This window comes from Balaenoptera borealis, assembly GCF_965194805.1.
Source record: "Balaenoptera borealis genome assembly, chromosome: 5".
Lineage (NCBI taxonomy): Eukaryota > Metazoa > Chordata > Mammalia > Artiodactyla > Balaenopteridae > Balaenoptera > Balaenoptera borealis.
Window position 1 is genome coordinate 74,986,403 of NC_138862.1, and position 22,861 is coordinate 75,009,263.

Here is a 22,861-nt window from a genome sequence, read left to right on the forward strand (position 1 = left end):
AGCAGCTGGCATTTACCAAATGGTTACTATGGACCAGATTTTGTCTAAGTATTCTACATATGTTAACTCCTTGACTCCGTACAACAATTTGTGACGTAGGCAACACTTTCATCCTTATTTTATAGATGAGAAAACAGGAAGGTTATTAAGCAAATAGCCCAAGGATCGCATAGCTACAAAGTGGTAGAGCCAAGATACATGGGTATCAGAAACGCATTCTCTAAGGCACTTTCTTACAATTCCTAGTCTAACCTTCTGGCAGGGTCCTAACTAAGGAAATAATTATTTAAGTAAAATTGAGCTCTGCAGAAAATCAACAAATAAAATGTTTCATCCATTAAACATTTTCCTTATGGAATCTCTAACCACAGAAGTTAAAAATATTTCACATTCAAACAAATTTTGCCAGTTTTGTTAAGTGCTACCTTTGGAAGGAAAACCAATACCCTCAGACCAACACCATACCAATTAGTAAATTTTTTTGACAGTAGTCACTGGTAGGAGCATTAAGGTTAATTCCAATACAGAGATTAGGAATAAAGAATAAAGGAGCATAAGGACCAAAGAGAAAGATAGTGGCTGTGATAGGAATAAAAACCTAAAATTCACAGCTCCTAATCCCTTCAGATAATGCTTCTTACCCATTTAATTAAATTATATCCTAACCTCGACTGCTTTATTAGGAAGCTGCTTATCAGTCCACTGTTTAAGCTTGATATCCACTGTCGTATTAAAAGTTCCAGAATTCATGGTCTGTGCAGCTGGAAGATAGATGTTTTCAATCACATGAGTTGATACTCTTTCCCACAAAGACTGCTGAAGGATTTCCTCCCTGAAATTAAAAAAAAAAAGTTCCAAGAACACCAAATTCAAATATAATATTGTTTTTATAAACAGCTTTATTGAAGTATCAACTTACAATAAATTGCACATATTTAAAGTTTTGACATATGTACATGCCTATGTATCACCGCAATCAAGGTAATGAACTTATTCATCATCCTCAAAAGTTGTAACCACTGGATCTACTTTCTGTCACTGCAGCTTAGTTTATATTTTCTACAATTTAATATAAATGCAGTCATGTAGCATGTACTCTTATTTTCTCTGTCTTCTTTCATCAGCATAATTACTTTGAGATTCATCCATGTTGTTGTGTATATTAATATTCACTTCCTTTTTTGCTGAGTAATATTCCATTGCATAAATCTGTTTACTTATTCACCTGCTGACGGACATTTGGGCTGTTTCCAGTTGTTGGCTATCACAAATAAAGCTGCTATGAGCATTCATGTACAAGTCTTTGTATGACATATGCTCTTGTTCCTCTTGGGCAAATATCTAGGAGTGGAATGGCTGGATGATATGGTAATTATATATTTAACTTTATAAGATACTGCCAAAATGTTTTCCAGATCAGTTGAACCATCTGACATTCCCATCAGAGGAGTATGAGAGTTCTAGATCCTCTACATCTTGCCAACATTTGGTATGATTAGTCATTTTCATTTTTGTCACTGTAATAGGTTTACAGTGGTATCTCATTATGGTCTTAATTTGCATTTCCCTAATGACTAATAATTCCAAGTGTCTTTTTATGTGTTCATTTACCTAATATTAATACATACTTTATATGTGTTGACTGTGAAGTACAGTCCAAGACTGTAAACTTCTTGGTATGATTTTAACAATTTATCAGACCACAGCACAAAGCACAGAGACATTATGGGATATTGCTAGGTAAAATTGTTCAACATTTTATGATAATATAAAGGATGAATAATCAAGTTGAAAATTCTACCTTTTAAAAGACATCTTACAAGAATACGGTTCTCTAAATAGAAAAAAGAAAACTACTTCAATCAAGAAAAAATTAGAAATCTCTAGAAAATACTTATTTGGCTTCTCCCAAACTAATCTTTACTGTCATACAGTGCTAAAATATACAAAAACACTCTGTTTATCAAATGATCAGTCTTATGAGTAACCTCACCTTTTAGGATGCAGTTACAAAGCTCAGGGCAACAGAAACACCCCCTTCTGTCCAAAAGCCAAACTGCACTTTTCTTGGGTGAGGAGAGCTAACACTTACTGCCATGCAAGTTGACTCATACTCACTCAATATTTTCTGTAAAATTAAGTCTACTGAGTCAATGAGCTTAGCTGCAGGTCTTCCCTTGCTAATTTTCAGGTCTTTTTCCCCTTACAACCAGAAAACAAAAGAGTATGGGAAGGAGGACAAAACACGCGAAGAAGATAAAGAGGTAAAAACATACAGTTGTAAAATAAATAAGTCATGCGGATGTAATATACAGCATGAAGAACATGACCAATAATACTGTAATAACTTTGTATGGGGACAGATGGTTACTAGACTTATCATGATGACTGTTCCATAATGTATGCAAATGTCAAATCACTAGGTAGAGGAGGAGCTTCAAGATGGCGGAAGAGTAAGATGCGGAGATCACCTTCCTCCCCACAAATATATCAGAAATACATCTACATGTGGAACAACTCCTACAGAACACCTACTGAACACTGGCAGAAGACCTCAGACCTCCCAAAAGGCAAGAAACTCCCCACGTACCTGGGTAGGGCAAAAGAAAAAAGAAAAAACAGAGGCAAAAGAATAGGGACGAGACCTGCACCAGTGGGAGGGAGCTGCGAAGGAGGAAAGGTTTCCACGCACTAGGAAGCCCCTTCGTGGGCGGAGACTGCGGGGGGCGGAGGGGGGAAGCTTCGGAGCCACGGAGGAGAGCGCAGCAACAGGGGTGCGGAGGGCAAAGTGGAGAGACTCCCGCACAGATGATCGGAGCCGACCAGCACTCACCAGCCCGAGAGGCTTGGCTGCTCACCTGCTGGGGCGGGTGGCGGCTGGGAGCTGAGGCTCGGGCTTCGGAGGTCAGAGGTCAGATCGCAGGGAGAGGACTGGGGTTGGCTGCGTGAACACAGCCTGAAGGGGTCTAGTGCGCCACAGCTAGCCGGGAGGGAGTCCAGGAAATAGTCTGGAGCTGCTGAAGAGACAAGAGACTTTTTCTTGCCTCTTTGTTTCCTGGTGCGCGAGGAGAGGGGATTCAGAGCGCTGCCTAAACAAGGTCCAGAGACGGGCGCAAGCCGCGGCTATCAGCGCGAACCCCAGAGATGGGCATGAGACGCTAAGGCTGCTGCTGCAGCCACCAAGAAGCCTGTGTGCAAGCACAGGTCACTCTCTACACCTCCCCTCCCAGGAGCCTGTGCAGCCTGCCACTGCCAGGGTCCCATGATCCAGGGACAACTTCCCTGGGAGAACACATGGTGCGCCTCAGGCTGGTGCAACCTCATGCTGGCCTCTGCCGCCGCAGGCTCGCCCCGCATTCCGTACCCCTCCCTCCACCCGGCCTGAGTGAGTCAGAGCCCCCGAAGCAGCTGCTCCTTTAACCCCATCCTGCCTGAGCGAAGAACAGACGCCCTCAGGCGACCTACATGCAGAGGCGGGTCCAAATCCAAAGCTGAAGCCCGGGAGCTGTGCAAACAAAGAAGAGAAAAGGAAATTTCTCCCAGCAGCCTCAGGAGCAGTGGATTAAATCTCCACAATCAACTTGATGTACCCTGCATCTGTGGAATACCAGAATAGGCAACAAATCATCCAAAATTGAGGAGGTGGACTTTGGGGGCAATGATATATATATATTTTTCCCCCTTTTTCTCTTTTTGTGAGTGTGTATGTGTATGCTTCTGTGTGTGATTTTGTCTGTATAGCTTTGCTTTTACCATTTGTCCTAGTGTTCTGTCTGTCCGTTCTTTTTTTTATTACTTAAAAAAATTTTTTTTCTTAGTAATTATTTTTTATTTTAATAACTTTATTTTATTTTACTTTATTTTATTTTATTTTATCTTCTTTCTTTCTGTCTTTCTTTTTTTTCTCCCTTTTATTCTGAGCTGTGTGGAGGACAGGCTCTTGGTGCTCCAGCCAGGCGTCAGGGCTGTGCCACTGAGGTGGGAGAGCCAAGTTCAGGACACTGGTCCACAAGAGGCCTCCCAGCTCCACGTCATATCAAATGGTGAAAATCTCCCAGAGATCTCCATCTCAATGCCAAGACCCAGCTCCACTCAACGACCAGCAAGCTACAGTGCAGGGCACCCTATGCCAAACAACTACCAAGACAGGAACACAACCCCATCCATTAGCACAGAGGCTGCCTAAAATCATAACAAGGCTACAGACACCCCAAAACACACCACCAGACGTGGACCTGCCCACCAGAAAGACAAGATCAAGCCTCATCCACCAGAACACAGGCACTAGTCCCCTCCACCAGGAAGCCTACACAACCCACTGAACCAACCTTAGCCACTGGGGACAGACACCAAAAACAATGGAAACTACGAACTTGCAGACTGCAAAAGGGAGACCCCAAACACAGTAAGTTAAGCAAAATGAGAAGACAGAGAAACACACAGCAGATGAAGGAGCAAGGCAAAAACCCACCAGACCTAACAAATGAAGAGGAAATAGGCATTCTACCTGAAAAAGAATTCAGAATAATGATAGTAAAGATGATCCAAAATCTTGGAAATAGAATGGAGAAAATACAAGAAACGCTTAACAAGGACCTAGAAGAACTAAAGAACAAACAGAGATGAACAACACAATAAATGAAATTAAAAATTCTCTAGAAGGGATCGATAGCAGAATAACTGAGGCAGAAGAACGGATAAGTGACCTGGAAGATAAAATAGTGGAAATAACTACTGCAGAGCAGAAAAAAGAATGAAAAGAATTGAGGACAGTCTCAGAGACCTCTGGGACAACATTAAACGCACCAACATTCGAATTGTAGGGGTCTCAGAAGAAGAAGAGAAAAAAAAAAGGACTGAGAAAATATTTGAAGAGATTATAGTTGAAAACTTCCCTAATATGGGAAAGGAAATAGTTAATCAAGCCCAGGAAGCACACAGAGTCCCATACAGGATAAATCCAAGGAGAAACATGCCAAGACACATATTAATCAAACTATCAAAAATTAAATACAAGGAACAAATATTAAAAGCAGCAAGGGAAAAACAACAAGTAACACATAAGGGAATCCCCATAAGGTTAACAGCTGATCTTTCAACTGAAACTCTGCAAGCCAGAAGGGAGTGGCAGGACATATTTAAAGTGATGAAAGAGAAAAACCTACAACCAAGATTACTCTACCCAGCAAGGATCTCATTCAGATTTGACGGAGAAATTAAAAGCTCTACAGACAAGCAAAAGCTAAGAGAATTCAGCACCACCAAACCAGCTTTAAAACAAATGCTAGGGCTTCCCTGGTGGCGCAGTGGTTGGGAGCCTGCCTGCTAATGCAGGGGACACGGGTTCGAGCCCTGGTCTGGGAGGATCCCACATGCCACGGAGCAGCTGGGCCCGTGAGCCACAACTACTGAGCCTGCGCGTCTGGAGCCTGTGCCCCGTAATGGGAGGGACTGCGATAGTGAAAGGCCCGTGCACCGCGATGAAGAGCGGTCCCCGCACCGCGATGAAGAGTGGCCCCCACTTGCCGCAACTAGAGAAAGCCCTCGCACGAACCGAAGACCCAACACAGCCAAAAAAATAAAAATAAATAAATAAATAAAGTAGCTATTAAAAAAAAAAACAAAAAAAAAAAAACAAAAAAAAACAAATGCTAAAGGAACTTCTCTAGGCAGGAAACACAAGAGAAGGAAAAGACCTACAATAATAAACCCCAAACAATTAAGAAAATGGTAATAGGAACATGCATATCGATAATTACCTTAAATGTAAATGGATTAAATGCTCCAACCAAAAGACATACACTGGCTGAATGGATACAAAAACAAGACCCGTATATATGCTGTCTACAAGAGACCCACTTCAGACCTAGGGACACATACAGACTGAAAGTGAGGGGATGGAAAAAGATATTCCACACAAATAGAAATCAAAAGAAAGCTGGAATAGCAATTCTCATATCAGACAAAATAGACTTTAAAACAAAGACTATTACAAGAGACAAAGAAGGACACTACATAATGATCAAGGGAGCAATCCAAGAAGAAGATATAACAATTGTAAATATTTATGCACCCAACATAGGAGCACCTCAATACATAAGGCAAATACTAACAGCCATAAAAGGGGATATCGACAGTAACACAATCATAGTAGGGGACTTTAACATCCCACATTCACCAATGCACAGATCATCCAAAATGAAAATAAATAAGGAAACACAAGCTTTAAATGATACATTAAACAAGATGGACTTAATTGATATTTACAGGACATTCCATCCAAAAACAACAGAATACACATTCTTCTCAAGTGCTCATGGAACATTCTCCAGGATAGATCACATCTTGGGTCACAAATCAAGCCTTGGTAAATTTAAGAAAGCTGAAATCGTATCAAGTATCTTTTCCGACCACAGCGCTATGAGACTACATATCAATTACAGGAAAAAATCTGTAAGAAATACAAACACATGGAGGCTAAACAACATACTACTTAATAACCAAGAGATCACTGAAGAAATCAAAGAGGAAAACAAAGCATACCTAGAAACAAATGATAATGAAAACACAACGACCCAAAACCTATGGGATGCAGCAAAAGCAGTTCTAAGAGGGAAGTTTATAGCTATACAAGCCTACCTCAAGAAACAAGAAACATCTCAAATAAACAACCTAACCTTACACCTAAAGCAATTAGAGAAAGAACAAAAAAAAACCCAAAGTTAGCAGAAGGAAAGAAATCATAAAGATCAGATCAGAAATAAATGAAAAAGAAATGCAGAAAAAGATAGCAAAGATCAATAAGACTAAAAGTTGGTTCTTTGAGAAGATAAACAAAATTGATAAACCATTAGCCAGACTTAGCAAGAAAAAAAGGGAGAAGACTTAAATCAATAGAATTAGAAATGAAAAAGGAGAAGTATCAACTGACACTGTAGAAATACAAAGGATCATGAGAGATTACTATAAGCAACAATATGCCAATAAAATGGACAACCTGGAAGAAATGGACAAATTCTTAAAAATGCAAAACCTTCCAAGACTGAACCAGGAAGAAATAGAAAATATGAACAGACCAATCACAAGCACTGAAATTGAAACTGTGATTAAAAATCTTCCAACAAACAAAAGCCCAGGACCAGATGGCTTCACAGGCGAATTCTATCAAACATTTAGAGAAGAGCTAACACCTATCCTTCTCAAACTCTTCCAAATATAGCAGAGGTAGGAACACTCCCAAACTCATTCTACGAGGTCACCATCACTCTGATACCAAAACCAGATGAAGATGTCACAAAGAAAGAAAACTACAGGCCAATATCACTGATGAACATAGATGCAAAAATCCTCAACAAAATACTAGCCAACACAATCCAACAGCACATTAAAAGGGTCATACACCATGATCAAGTGGGGTTTATCCCAGGAATGCAAGGATTCTTCAATATATGCAAATCAATCAACGTGATACACCCTATTTACAAATTGAAGGAGAAAAACCATATGATAATCTCAATAGATGTAGAGAAAGCTTTTGACAAAATTCAACACCCATTTGATAAAAACCCTCCAGAAAGTAGGCATAGAGGGAACTTTCCTCAACATAATAAAGGCCATATATGACAAACCCACAGCCAACATCGTCCTCAATGGTGAAAAACTGAAACCATTTCCACTAAGATCAGGAACAAGACAAGGTTGCCCACTCTCACCACTATTATTCAACATAGTTTTGGAAGTGTTAGCCACAGCAATCAGAGAAGAAAAAGAAATAAAAGGAATACAAACGGCAAAGAAGAAGTAAAGCCGTCACTGTTTGCAGATGACATGATACTATACATAGAGAATCCTAAAGATGCTACCAGAAAACTACTAGAGCTAACCAATGAATTTGGTAAAGTAGCAGGATACAAAATTAATGCACAGAAATCTCTTGCATTCCTACACACTAATGATGAAAAATCTGAAAGTGAAATTAAGAAAACATTCCCATTTACCACTGCAACAAAAAGAATAAAATATCTAGGAATAAACCTACCTAAGGAGACAAAAGACCTGTATGCAGAAAATTATAAGACACTGATGAAAGAAATTAAAGATGATACAAATAGATGGAGAGATATACCATGTTCCTGGATTGGAAGAATCAACATTGTGAAAATGACTATACGACCCAAAGCAATCTACAGATTCAATGTAATCCCTATCAAACTACCATTGGCATTTTTCACAGAACTAGAACAAAAAATTTCACAATTTGTATGGAAACACAAAAGACCCCGAATAGCCAAAGCAATCTTGAGAAAGAAAAACGGAGCTGGAGGTATCAGGCTCCCCGACTTCAGACTATACTACAAAGCTACAGTAATCAAGACAGTATGGTAGTGGCACAGAAACAGAAATATAGCTCAATGGAACAGGATGGAAACCCCAGAGATAAACCCACGCACATATGGTCACCTTATCTTTGATAAAGGAGGCAAGAATATACAGTGGAGAACAGACAGCCTCTTCAATAAGCGGTGCTGGGAAAACTGGACAGCTACATGTAAAAGAATAAAATTAGAACACTCCCTAACACCACACACACAAATAAACTCAATGTGGATTAAAGACCTAAATGTAAGGCCAGACACCATCAAACTCTTATAGGAAAACATAGGCAGAACACTCTATGACATAAATCACAGCCAAGATCCTTTTTGACCCACCTCCTAGAGAAATGGAAATAATAACAAAAATAAATAAATGGGACCTAATGAAACTTAAAAGCTTTTGCACAGCAAAGGAAACCATAAACAAGACGAAAAGACAACCTTCAGAATGGGAGAAAATATTTGCAAAAGAAGCAACTGACAAAGGATTAATCTCCAAAACATACAAGCAACTCATGCAGCTCAATATCAAAAAAACAAACAACCCAATCCAAAAATGGGCAGAAGACCTAAACAGACATTTCTCCAAAGAAGATATACAGATTGCCAACAAACACATGAAAGTATGCTGAATATCATTAATCATTAGAGAAATGCAAATCAAAACTACAATGAGATATCATCTCACACCGGTCAGAATGGCCACCATCAAAAAATCTACAAACAATAAATGTTGGAGAAGGTGTGGAGAAAAGGGAACCTTCTTGCACTGTTGGTGGGAATGTAAACTGATACAGCCACTTTGGAGAACAGTATAGAATTTTCTCAAAAAACTAAAAATAGAACTACCACACGACCCAGCAATCCCACTAGTGGGCATATACCCTAAGAAAACCATAATTCAAAAAGAGTCATGTACCACAATGTTCAGTGCAGCTCTATTTACAATATCCAGGACATGGAAGCAACCTAAGTGTCCATGAACAGATGAATGGATAAAGAAGATGTGGCACATATATACAATGGAATATTACTCAGCCATAAAAGGGAACGAAACTGAGTTATTTGTAGCGAGGTGGATGGATCTAGAGACTGTCATACAGAGTGAAGTAAGTCAGAAAGAGAAAAACAAAAAGAAAATGGTCAGAAGAACCTAGGAGCAAGACGGGAATAAAGACGCAGACCTACTAGAGAATGGACTTGAGGATACAGGGAGGGGGAAGGGTAAGCTGGGACAAAGTGAGAGAGTGGCATGGACATATATACACTACCAAACGTAAAATTGATAGCTAGTGGGAAGCAGCCGCATAGCACAGGGAGATCAGCTCGGTGCTCTGTGACCACCTAGAGGGTTGGGATAGGGAGGGTGGGAGGGAGGGAGATGCAAGAGGGAAGAGATATGGGGACATATGTATATGTATAACTGATTCACTTTGTTATAAAGCAGAAACTGACATACCATTGTAAAGCAATTATACACTAATAAAGATGTTAAAAAAAATCACTATGTAGTGCACTGAAAGTAACATAATATTGTATGTCAACTATATTTCAATACAAACAAAAGGAAGGAAAGAAGGAAAGAGAGAGAAAGAGTATGCGGAGAGAATAAATCACTGAGGATCAAAAGGACAAAGTCCATTTAGTCACGGCATTAATGACAGATAATGGGAGAATTTTAAGAGCAAGGTGGAAGAAAAGAAGTTTGTCAGGGCCATCTACTCAGACATTTTAAACACAAACTCAAGATATCTGAAAGATGAACAGAAAATCAGGATACAGCCTCTGATCACGAAGGTCTTTTGCTGCTCCTGTCTCAGAACAGACATGGTCTGTTAATCTCTTCCTAGGAGTCTACGGGACAGGACTCTACAACCCAGACACCCTTTCGAGGAGATCATAACAAAATTCCAGACCACCAAATTCTGACAAGCCTTAGGTAACTTTCTCAAAGGAGGCTGCAGCTTCCCAATCCACCAAAGGTGGCTGCTGTCACTTATCCTTACCCAGCTCACTTGCCCTTTCATCACTAAGCTGCTGTCCTCTGTCCAGACTCCCCCTCCTCCCCTCCATCACAATAACTTTTATTGTGCCTCCAATACCTTGTTCCATAACAAACAAACCATTTTATATTCTCATTCTTTCCCTTTTCCTTGCATCTTCAAACCTTTCCTCACCCTCCCTTACAGGCAGTAACTGTCCTCAAATTCTGCTGCCTGGAAGCTGCTCATTAGCTGAGCGTGCTTCAGAGTCAGGAAGTGGAAACTATGTTCTCCTTACCCCACAATCTCTCTTCCAGACCATTAGTCCTCTACTCACATCGACCAGTTCCCCCAGTATATATTCTAGGTGATTGTAGACTTCTTCTCTAAGTTTTGCCATCGTCCAGGGATAAATACCACTAAGACACAAAATACAATTACCATTATAGTTCTATTTATCACCCCCTTTATCTCCTGAACTTTACCTATATGCCCTTTTAATTAAATTTTTTTTCAAAATGAAAATTTCTTCTTTTAAAGCAGAGGACTTACTCCATATAATAATTTAAAACCAATACAGAAAAAGTAAGAAGTCCTCCATAATTTCTCTTTCACTAAATGACCACTATTCACAGCTTAATTTATCATTAAAAATATTCAATGCCTACATTACTATTTGTGTGTGTTTACACAGGTGATATTACACATACTGTTTAAAAAATATAATATTAAAGTATATTATACATAGTTTTCCATGTTGACATCCTATATTTTTCAATGGCTGCATAGTAATCCACTCTATGGATAAAGCAAATATTATGTAATTCCAAATAAAAACATAAGTTTTCAATTTTTTACACTTATAAACAAAACCATGGTGAAGATTCTTATGCGTTCACCTTCGTCAAAAATATCTTCAGGGGCTTCCCTGGTGGCCCAGTGGTTGAGAATCCGCCTGCAAATGCAGGGGACACGGGTTCGAGCCCTGGTTTGGGAAGATCCCACATGCCACGGAGCAGCTGGGCCCGTGAGCCACAACTACTGAGCCTGCGCATCTGGAGCCTGTGCTCCGCAACAAGAGAGAGCCACAATAGTGAGAGGCCTGTGCACCGCGATGAAGAGTGGCCCCCACTTGCCGCAACTAGAGAAAGCCCTCACATAGAAACGAAGACCCAACTCAACCATAAATAAGTAAATAAAAATTAAAATGGAGATTTCTTAAAAAAAACAAACAAAAACAAAAACAAACAAACAAACAAATCTTCATTTCCATAGAGCCCTAGCAATATAATTATTGGATATAGATGTACTCAGTGTTTAACTGACTCCTCTTCTCCATTACCTACACATCCAATCACTAAATCCTGTCAATTCTATCCTCTAGGTAACCTCTCAAATATCTCAAAAATGTCTCCTCTTCTCCACCTGCACAACCACTATTCAAGTTCAAGCCACTATCTCTTCTGGTCTAGATTATTTCAACAGTCAACTGTCTCCTTGCTCAGTTTTCTCCACCTGTATTCCACTTTCCCTACTACAAAAATCTTTCTAAAATGCAAATCTGCCTAAACCTCTTCATTGGCCCTCACTGGTTGTGGGATAAATTTCAAGCTTCTAAACATGGTTTCTAAGGCCCTTAATCATCTGTATCTTGCTTATATCCACCGTTTCATCTCTGCCTCTTGCCTCCTTCTATGCTAAAGCCATAGGTACCTGTCTTCAATTACCTGTATCACTTTTCTTGTTCTCACCTCTTGGCCTCTGCAATATTCTGGTCACTGCCTTTACCTAGCATCTATTCACTCTTTAAATCTCAAATTATAAGAAATCTTTTTGGATTCCTTACATCTGAGTTAGGGTACTTAACTGTGCATTCTCATATTCCTTTCATTCTTTTAACTTCAACAAAATAAACTTAATACTTTTCACCAAAAATTGTATGTATACTGCGATACCATTTTTAAGTGTATTTCTATAAATCCTGCCAGCTATCCTTCTAAATAAGGATAAAATAACTATCTCCTGCTTAGTGTTCGTAATCGACTCCTAAAGATCAAGTATATTGTGTGAAAGCGCTGAGAGCCTGTATCTTACTCTAATGAATCATATGTCAAATCTACACCTCCAATAACTTTCTTAAAATATGATTGAAGTATAGAATGACAAAATGCTTGTAACAGTGTTTCCATATTACCAAATACAGATCAAACAGTCCTGTGACTTAAATAATTATAAACATCTTAGAGGTGTATCCTAAAATGTCACATAAGGCATTAAGCAGCAAAAAGACGCTACCTGATACAACATCAACTATGTCACAAAAATAAAACATTTTGGGTGCAATGCAGTTGAAATCAATGTGGCACAAACAGCTAAGATTAGGACCTGCTATTTTGATCTATGTTTGTGTTAAGCTACAGCGTCTGGGGAAAAACTGTGGGGTGGGGGTGGGGGGGTGGTGATGAAAAGATCCAGCAGCTCAAAGAATAAATCTCTAGCAGCCAGATGTCCTAGTTCTCTCCCTTGCCTTCTCAATAGGCAATCTGGCAATATAGGTTTCTTGTCCCTTCACAAATTCCCTTCATCACCCATGTGTTAAGTAAATTAGATTTATCTTCAAGGCTCGCTTAAGTGTAGGTACACTTTGATTTCAGACTTGCTCTGTCCAAACAAAACTAACCATTCCATTTGATGATGCCAGAAATTCACAGAGGCACCACATTTTTCTCCCATAAATAGCATTATGAGTTATTATAGTTTACAAATCACTTTTTCTGTAACATTATCTTCATACAACCTAGTAAGGTAAGTAGTACTATTCATTCTGTGTGTACGTGTATATGTATATACTATACACATACATACATATATATAACACACATATCTATCTCTTGCAAACTTCAAAAGCTGGATGACTTATAGAAAGCCATAGAACTGGCTTAAAATACAAATAATAATGATAATAAGTTTTTTTTGTGTATATATATATATATATATATATATATGATTAATCAATCAACAAATACGATAAAATCAGAATTCTTTTTTAGATAAGGAGAGAGATTAAAAATAGGCAAATTTTGACTACTTGAAGAGAGAAAAAGGTTCACTACTGAGGAAGAAAGGGCACCAACATAAGGAAACTAGTAGTACTGAATACAAACTTAAGGACTGGACACTACTGTCTAAGTTAAATTTTGATAATCTTCAACTGAGCAAACAGAAGAGTTACAGAAAATATTCATAATAAATGGCAGTTCTGCTCCAAGAATAAATTCTTAAAATACTACAGACTTCATTATAAAGATAATTTTTATACAAGGGATTTGTTAATTAAAATACGATTATAAAAATTTAAAATTTAAGCTATTTATACATAGCTTGCTTGAGGTACATGGAACCTATTTTGGTTACTGCCATTCCAACGTATTTAAGAGTGCCAATATTTACATAAAACATAAATTGAAGGTGACACTTGGCCCTAAAAGCGATTTGCATGAGTATTTTTCAAAAGAATGCATTTACTTGCTATTTAAAAAACAAATCTCAAATAGGATTCAATTTCAAATGTGATTTGTACAAAACATATCAGACACATATTACAAAAGCACCGGTGTTCTTATGCAGATGTGAGAATTTGAAAGTAATGTACTCTTCTCCATTTACAAATCAATTTTCTCTGTAGTTTTGTTCTCTATGTGTAATCCAACAAGAGCAACCAGTTTTGATAGACTGTTTGATACTTAGCTAAAGCACAATTTGATAAAACTTTTACCTAAATGATTTTATAGAAATCAAAATTATGTATTTATTAAGTATACGATAAGGAAAAACCTAAGATGAATGAAGATTTCAAAAGAGCATGGAGAAAGCTATCTTTCAGAATATCTCTTCTCAGAGATACATAATAAATACATAATTCATTATACTTAAAATACTTAATTGGTTAGACTAGAATAGTGGTTAGATTTTGCAAAAAAACATACTTTTATGTCCTTGCCTATTTACTAAGTGTTTGGGGGGGCAGGCTAAGGCTACAATAAATCACTGCTTTATCAATCTAAATTTTAGTATTCCATTATAATTCACATAGTAAAGTCTGAGAAAAGGTCCAATACTCACCAGTGTTTTGGAGTAACCTGGCTCAGACTGATAACTTCATCAAGGATTTCATTTTTAGCTTTTTCAAACAGTTCGTTCTAGGCAATATAGATACACGTAAGTAAGATTTTCATAAGATAGTCAATTTGCCCTGCCATGATTTTCAGAGATAACTAAAAGGAAGGCCTCTGACAAGCTACTGGCTGGGCTTAGGTTTGAAGCATGCCTGACCAGCAAGTAACGCTCTTCTCTTCTAGTCTCTTTCTTTAGGAATGCCAATATCCAGATAAGGACAAAGAAACTGACACACATGTCTACCTTATTCACTCAACTCTGAATGCAGTTTTTCACGGAACATTTGTTCAGGTAAGTTTTTTACGTAACAAACGTTATGTGAAAGTTATCAACACACATTAATTTAGTGTATTAGTAACAGTAATCTGATGCTGTGTTTTACAACTGATGGCATTTTAAAATCAAGGAAAACCAATACTTAAGACCTATTAACTTAGAGTATAAACAGTGAAAAGGTTAAAAAGCTGATGTATAATTTTTAAGTTTACATTACATAAATATGTTAATTTATAAGACCTTGAAAGACTATTCTTCACCTTCCCAGAAAAAAATTTTGAACACTTGTTTGGATATCCTATGATCCCTAATTATTTTTATTATTATGTAATAAATAATTTAAATTATTTGCAAAAGTGACAACTGTTCCTGGAAATGTATTCTTGCAACTCTAAATTAGTAATCATGGTTAAAACCAAAACAATTTAGCTTACCAGATTTTGCTCATCAACATAAATTTTGTTAGAGCACAATACTAAATTGGATATATACAAAATACATGAGGTACATAAATATTACCCGGTCAAGTTCTCGCAGGCGAGGATAGTTATTCTTCCACTCAGTTTCAAGGTTAAAACGTGTTGCTGAGGAAGAAGGAAAAATGCTCAAGTTTGAGGATTCTCTTCAGTTCCAGATGCAGTGGTTAAAGGCTATCTCTCACATATCTGCTATATTAACTGAATTTCTTAGTGTGCACAGATAGCTCCTGAGTACTCTGGGCTCTCAATATCTCAGAATAGCATTATTGCAACAGCTTTCCAAACTAATCCCTTTGACTTTAGTTTCTCCATTTTCAATCCACCAAGCTCACAGCTGACACAATTTAGTACAGCTGCTAAGAGCATGGGACTCTGAAGTCACACCACCAACTCAATCCTGATTTTGAACCCCATTCAAATCCTGGGTCTATTATCTATTACTGTTTGATGCTGGGTGTGTTACTTAGGTAAATTATTCTCTGCCTCAGTTTGCTCTTCTGTAAGATGAGACTAATACTTACAAGGTTGCTGAGGGACTAATGGGATAAATAGGTAGGCTTTCCTAATGAGAAAAGGGAAGGAGGATATACTCTCACCAAATGAAACTACGGAGGCAAGCAAAGCCATGGAACAGGAAAGCGTGGGATTCAGGAACCAGTACAATGTAGCTGAAAGTACACTGGCTGCTCTGCTTCCCAACACATCCCCTCTCTTTCCTCTAAAAAGGCAGAATCTGAGTTCTCTATAGTTATACTAGGTTCTTTCTCCCAAACACTACTGCAAACTTTCTGTTTAAATTTTGTAATGTGCTCCTAGCACCGTTTCCCCTGAAAGGAAAAATCCTGCTCTCATACAACTGAAGATTTGTATTTTTCCTTTTCCTACATACTATCTTACAGTAAATGAATGAAAAGCAACTGTTAAAGAAAAGGAAGTAAAGAACCTGATGGATGCCCAAGACTGCCAGCTAATAAAATATCTAAATTTGAGAGTTTATTTTAAAAATCCAACTTACCTTTGAAACTGTCGGCCTGTTGTTCAACTGACTCTCGTACCATTTTCCAAAAGCAGTCCGATACAGCAAGGCTTAGATTTCTTGTAGTCACCTGGTGTGCCTTTAGCATGCTTGTCCTACAAAACAATAACCAGAGCTAAAGTATATTAAAGTGGCAGAAAGGACAACACTATCACCAAGTTTGAGAATGTGCTTGTTATAACATGAGAATAGCCACTTAATCATTTTATACTAGGGCGGTCCAATGAACTTTCTGTGATGAGGAAAATAATCTATACCCGTGCTGTCCAATATGGTAGCTACTAGTCACATGGGGTTATTGACCCCTTGAAATGTGTGGCTAGTGTGACTGAGGAACTCAAATTTTCCTTCTATTTAATGTTAACTAATTTAAATTTAGAGACTTCCCTGGTGGCACAGTGGTTAAGAGTCTGCCTGCCAGTGTAGGGTACATGGGTTCGAGCCCTGGTCCGGGAGGATCCCACATGCCGCAGAGCAACTAAGCCCGTGTGCCACAACTACGGAGCCTGCGCTCTAGAACCTGCAAGCCACAACTACTAAGCCCACGCCACCTAGAGCCCATGCTCCGCAACAAGAGAAGCCACCGCAATGAGAAGCCTGCGCACCGCAACAAAGCCCCTGCTTGCTGAAAGTAGAGAAAACACGCGCGTCCAACAAAGAACCAACACAGCCAAAAATAAATAAATAAATTTATTTTAAAATAAATAAGTAAATAAATTTAAACAAGCACACAAGGCTAGTGACCACTGTATTGGATAGCATAGTTCTACCCACATGCCAGATCCCAACCCAACAGACAATTCTCAAGACTACATGTGAAAAGACTACCTTGGCTTACTATACTAATATAGAGGCAAACACATTCTTCCAGTTCAAGAGACTCTCTACATGTTATAATGTTTTAAAATTCAGTTGCCCTTTAGCTTTTCCTCTTTGCTTTTCTGCAGTATCTTATTTTCTGTTAATTTCTGTCAATATCTATTTAAGGACACCCCTTTCACACTCCCACCCCTCACTCCAACTTTCCCCAATACTGTAAGAGAAATGTGTACACGCATTTAAACATGTAAGTGTTGATTTTAAAAAATCAACTTATAAGTAAAACAACTTAAGTGGTGTCAGTGTGGTCTCCAATGCCCATATGCCAAGGGGCAGTTTATTACAACAGCATGTACTGTACTGTGTGATAAACTGCTCCCAATTCTGTCAGAGTAGCTTGAGGACTTGCTTATTAAATACAGATCGCTATTTGGGAATTCAATTCTGGAAATTCAATGTTAAACTGATAGCTATAAAACAAACTTTTAAATGAAAATAGTTGAAGCTACTCCCTCACTATAAATTCTTTAAATATTTAAACAAGATACCTACTTTAGGAGTTTTGAATTCTGAAAAAATTCTTCTTCATAGTCTCTTATAGCTTCAATGCTTTCAGAGCTGTTTCCTAGGGAGAGATGATGGTAAAGTTTTCACTAAGAAAATTCATTTTTATTATTTGAAAACAACAAAAAACTATAATAATCTGTCTTTGCATACCTTTTCCTGTTACAACAGCAAAATAACCTAGAGCTTTCATTGGGAAGAGTTTTCCTTCAATTATCTGCTGAATCTATTTTCAAAAGTGGGAAAAATAAACAGATGCAAGTTTACATAATTTTTAAAGCATAACATGCTATTTAGAAAGCAAATTTAATAATGCTATATATGTATACGTTTAGGTAAATATATGTCCGTACAAAAGTACTGAAATGTATTTCAGTTGCTATATATGTCTGTACAAAAGTACTGAAATGCATTTCAATTGCTATTTGAGGAAAAAATTAAATACATTTAATTTTGTTATATTAAAAATGTATTATTAAAACGTAAGTACCAAAATTAGAACTTGGAATGACATATAGAGCTTTGGAGTCAGGCCTTAGTTTGAATTTCCGCTCTGGCACTTACTAGGTGTGTGGCCTTAAGTAAGCTACTTAACTTTTTCAAAATGGTAGTTGAAAAGATTATACGATACTTAACACAGTGCCAGGCATGCAGAAGCACACAATAATAGTAGCTGCTATTATTATTTCCCCAATAACTAAATTCTGACAAAGTTGGACGGTCTTTTTTTTCTTTTTCTTTTTTTAACTCTGTAAGAAAAAAGAATTTGGATCCATTGGTTCTCAACTCTTTTAGGGTCAAAATTCCTTTTCTAAATGAAATAAAAACTACAGACTCTGTCTCCAGAAAAATGCACATTTGCACAGAGATCTATCATTCACACATAACATAAAAGAGTTCCTACTCCCAGAAGCTCATTCAGATTAATACTGAGATAAGAATCCCTCCTCTAAGATGTTACATTTCTAAGCTAATGCTGAATCTTTGGTATAAAAAAGACTGACAGAAGCTTCAACTGTATTCAAAGGAAATGCAAACTCCTTATCCTAAAGAAGAGGAGAAAGAAATGAAAGGAATGATGGGAAATGGGAAGGAAGCACAGAAATTTGCTTCTACCTCACTTCTCCCCTCCTCCCTATCAGGACCAATACTGCCAAGGGCAGGCCTTACCCTTAAAAATAAGGCAAAGCTAAGGTCACGGAGGCTGTACAGAAAAGAGTTAACGCAGCAGGCCTGAGACTGCTGTCCTCAGAAAGGCCTGCTTGTCCTTGGCTGGCATCTGGGAACTTAACTGGTAAACAATTCCCTACACTGATATAAAACTTTCCCTAAATAACAGTGGCTCATTGTGTAATCCATGTGGTTTATGCTGAACATCTGCTTTCCTTTGGACGTCTGGAATCTTGGTACTTGAGGGTGGCTACATGAACAGCCCCCGATAAAAACCCTAGGTGCTGCATCTCTAATGAGTAACTTGCTGCTGGCAGGATTAAGCATTTTCTGAATGACTCTACTAGGAAAGAACTCTTGGAAACGTGAGCTTGGTTTCCTTCAGATATCACCTTTTGCACCTTCTCCTTTTGTAATTTTGCTTTGCATCCTATCATTGTAATAAAATCTTAGGTGGAAGTATGACTATGTACTGAGTCCTGTGAGTCCTTCTACGGAATCAGGGAGCCTAAGGGTGGTCTGTCTTGGGAACCCCATCACAGAGGCATAGTCCTACAGAGTTTCGGATGGGAAAAAGAGAAATTCTAAGCAGTGGCCCGAGGGATGGGTACTTATATCTGAAGTTGTTCCATGGGGGATGAAGACATAATAACAACAGATGACAGCCACCATTTACATAACACTTTTTTGCCAAGCACTATTTCAACCACTTTATGACGGATATTTAACTCAATAAATTTTCATAACCTATGAGACAGTACCATTAATATCTTCATTTCCAACAGACGAGAAAGCCTGAAGCACTGAAAAAGTAAAACAACTTACCTAAGGTTACACAACTAGCAAACAGTAGAGCAGATGTGAAACCAAGCAACCTGGCTACAGATTGTGCACTTTTACCCACTTTTACCTTATGCCTTCATAATTAAGTAGAGAGCCATGTCCTAATAAACCTTGCACACAATCGTACCTTGAAATAAAATTCTTTCCTTGTTAAGGGAGGAGGAGAGAAGGGACACTGAATATCATGAAGAGAAGTCACAGAGTCTCAGAAATGAAAATGACCTAGAGATCAACTAGACTAATATGTTGGATGGTGCATTGACTGGATGCAGAAAAGTCACAAGATTTGCCCGAGGACATGCAGCTGGTTGGTGGTAGAGCATGGATAAGAATGCTGAGCCCCGACACCCCATACAATGCCTTCTCTATTATGAAAATCTGCCACACAGTCTTTGATCAGTTAAGAAAGGTAATGTTTATCTGAAAAAAATACATAAATAAATAATAATTTTTTTTTAAAAAAACAGGATAAAATAAGTAAGGCCCAAAAGGAATTTAAACTGTCACTAGTTTTACATTAATTTATGAACATCAACTAAAAACAAAGTTTAAACTATAACAAAAAATACTACAAATGAGGTTAATGACTCTCTGTCAACATACAAAATTTCAATTAAATTAGAGTAAGCAACATTAGCAGTTTTAAGTATTTGAAGCAAACTGATTACAACTGTGGAATTTCACTTATACCTCGATATTGCACTTAAGTAATTTACTATAACTATACAATACTTTGTTTTTAATGAGAACCAAGAAAAATCCCATTACTACTTGTATTTCACAAGGAAATTATTTTTTCCCCCAACCAGTCCCTGTCATAACTGGAGCTTGTATAAAGAACTTGTCCTCACCCTGCTGGGACTAGTCACATTTTTCTCTGCCAGGTCTACTTTGGTCAAAACAAATATTGTCCTTCTTCCATGAGGATCCATTTGACTGACCAAGTCTGTAACAATGCTGCGTTCAGCATCCACAGATCCATCTGAAAAAAAATTGAAAAATGACACTGTAGGGCTTCCATGGCGGCACAGTGGTTAAGAATCCACCTGTCAGTGCAGGGGACACGGGTTCAAGCCCTGGTCCGGGAAGATCCCACATGCCGCGGAGCAACTAAGCCCGTGCACCACAACTACTGACCCTGCGCTCTAGAGCCCGCGAGCCACAACTACTGAGCCCATGTGTCACAGCTACTGAAGCCCACAGGCCTAGAGCCCATGCTCTGCAACAAGGGAAGCCACTGCATTGAGAAGCCCGCGCACCACAACGATGAGTAGCCCACACTCGCCACTAGAGAAAGCCCATGCGCAGCAACAAAGACCCAACGCAGCCATGAATAAATAAATAAATAAATAAATAAATAAATAAATAAGACACTGTAATGGTTACAAAGTAGGTTTTAAAAACTTCAACAAGCTACATCCTTGTGTCTACATTATAGTAAGAAAATTTTTCTTAATATTTTATCTTAGTTATGAAAAGACGCTCTAGCCAATAAAAATGTCTGATGCCTACACAGTGAAATTTATCAAAATATCACCAACTTCAATTCTATTTACTAATAAAACGAACAAGTAAGAGGAAAGGACAAAACATATTTATTTTGTATGTTTATGTAACATGCATATGTAGAACAAAGCTTTGATTGCTAAGTAAGGAAGAATATTAGTGCAATTAAAATCTTTCAATAAGACTTACCTTGAATACATAGTATGATGGCATTAGGATTCTGCATATAAGCTTTGCTGATACTGAAAATAATTTCTTTTGTGTCAGGAGCCATGCCTGATGTCACAGTCTTGAAGAAAAAGGTTTTAAATGTCATTATAAATGTCTTTCACAATATGAATAAGATAAAACACACATTTTGTAGATACTTACATTAATCACACCTGGTAGGTCAACAAGCACCATCCTCTGTAGTCCAGGGCCCTTTACATTTAAGGATATGGTCTGTGCAGGGAAAAAAAATCCAAAACCAAAAAACTAATTTTGGGAGGCAGCTTGTTAGGAATTTTTTGGTGACACATATTTTGAAAATTCTGTATCTCATCCATTCAGATATGCAGCTCAGAAAAAAATTATGCTTTTTCTGACCGTAACAGTAATTATCATAGAAAATTATCCACAAAACAATACATTCTTTGGAATATTAAAAGAAAAAAAAAAGACTAAGTATCTTGGAACAGCTGCAATCTAAACATCAATGCTAACACCATGATTTCAAACCATAAACACTGGATTTCCATAAAACATTGTTGAAATGAATTGCAACACTTACCTCAGGGCTAACAGTACAGCCTTCTTTCACATTTTTTCTCATTCGCAGTTCTATTTCATGTCTTAATGCTGCAAGCTATCAATGGAAAGCAACAAAATCCTAAGGAAATCTTCAGTTAAATATTCCATTTAGTTGTCTTTTGTAAGTTTACACGTTATAAAAAGTTACATACATAAACCTCATACAAATACTACTTACATCTTCCTCTTTGGTAAGATCAAACTCCCGAGAACTATCTTTAAACAAGGCCACGTGGTGAGGGCCTTCACTGAGAGTCACCTGAAATTAACAGAAAATTGAGAAGACTGTATTTACAATTCTTATTAATTCCCACAGCACTTACATGGTTCTCATTTTCCAGTCAACATTATACAGAGTACCGAGCACAAAGCCATCAATCTCAAAACTTGAAAAACTAAAAGGAAATCCTGCATTTCACTTCAAAGGTAAATTTAGGTAAAGGCCAATTCATTTATTCAACATCTATTTATTGAGAGCCAATTGTGTCAGGCCTTGTAGATGGGGGAACTCGAAGAATTGACTGTCCCTGGTTTAGGCCTCATAATATACTGGGAGAAATATACAGAGAGAATAGGTCTGTGTAGCAAAACCTAGGATGCCACAGAGGAGAGCAGTACTAAGGGGAACTAAGGCAGCCTTCACCCAAGGAGTGACATTTGAGCAAGAAATTCTCTAACAACTTATATGTCAACAGTCAGTGGTTGCATGAGAACTTCTAAACTTCACATTCCTTAACTTTTCACTTGTAACTTTTCAAGCTTCTAATGATCCGATTTCACTTTTAAAATACAATTCTGTCTACTAAGATTAGCTAAGCATACAGAGGATAACAAATAAAACCT

General features: G+C 37.9%; 1 protein-coding gene across 5 annotated transcripts in view; it reads right to left on the reverse strand.

The window, feature by feature from the left end:
• OPA1 (OPA1 mitochondrial dynamin like GTPase) overlaps positions 1-22,861 on the reverse strand; it is a 95,201-nt gene that overhangs the window by 41,842 nt on the left and 30,498 nt on the right. For 4 of the 5 annotated variants that reach the window (XM_082393161.1, XM_082393158.1, XM_082393157.1 and 1 more), the window contains 11 exons: positions 22,197-22,277; positions 21,999-22,073; positions 21,599-21,670; positions 21,416-21,515; positions 20,572-20,702; positions 17,861-17,933; positions 17,696-17,768; positions 16,304-16,419; positions 15,329-15,393; positions 14,480-14,556; positions 667-832 (listed from right to left, as the gene is read on the reverse strand). In XM_082393161.1, the coding sequence (XP_082249287.1) occupies positions 667-832; positions 14,480-14,556; positions 15,329-15,393; positions 16,304-16,419; positions 17,696-17,768; positions 17,861-17,933; positions 20,572-20,702; positions 21,416-21,515; positions 21,599-21,670; positions 21,999-22,073; positions 22,197-22,277 (1,029 nt within the window). The remainder of the gene's footprint in view (positions 1-666; positions 833-14,479; positions 14,557-15,328; positions 15,394-16,303; positions 16,420-17,695; positions 17,769-17,860; positions 17,934-20,571; positions 20,703-21,415; positions 21,516-21,598; positions 21,671-21,998; positions 22,074-22,196; positions 22,278-22,861) is intronic. The other variant, XM_082393159.1, reaches the window with a different exon arrangement.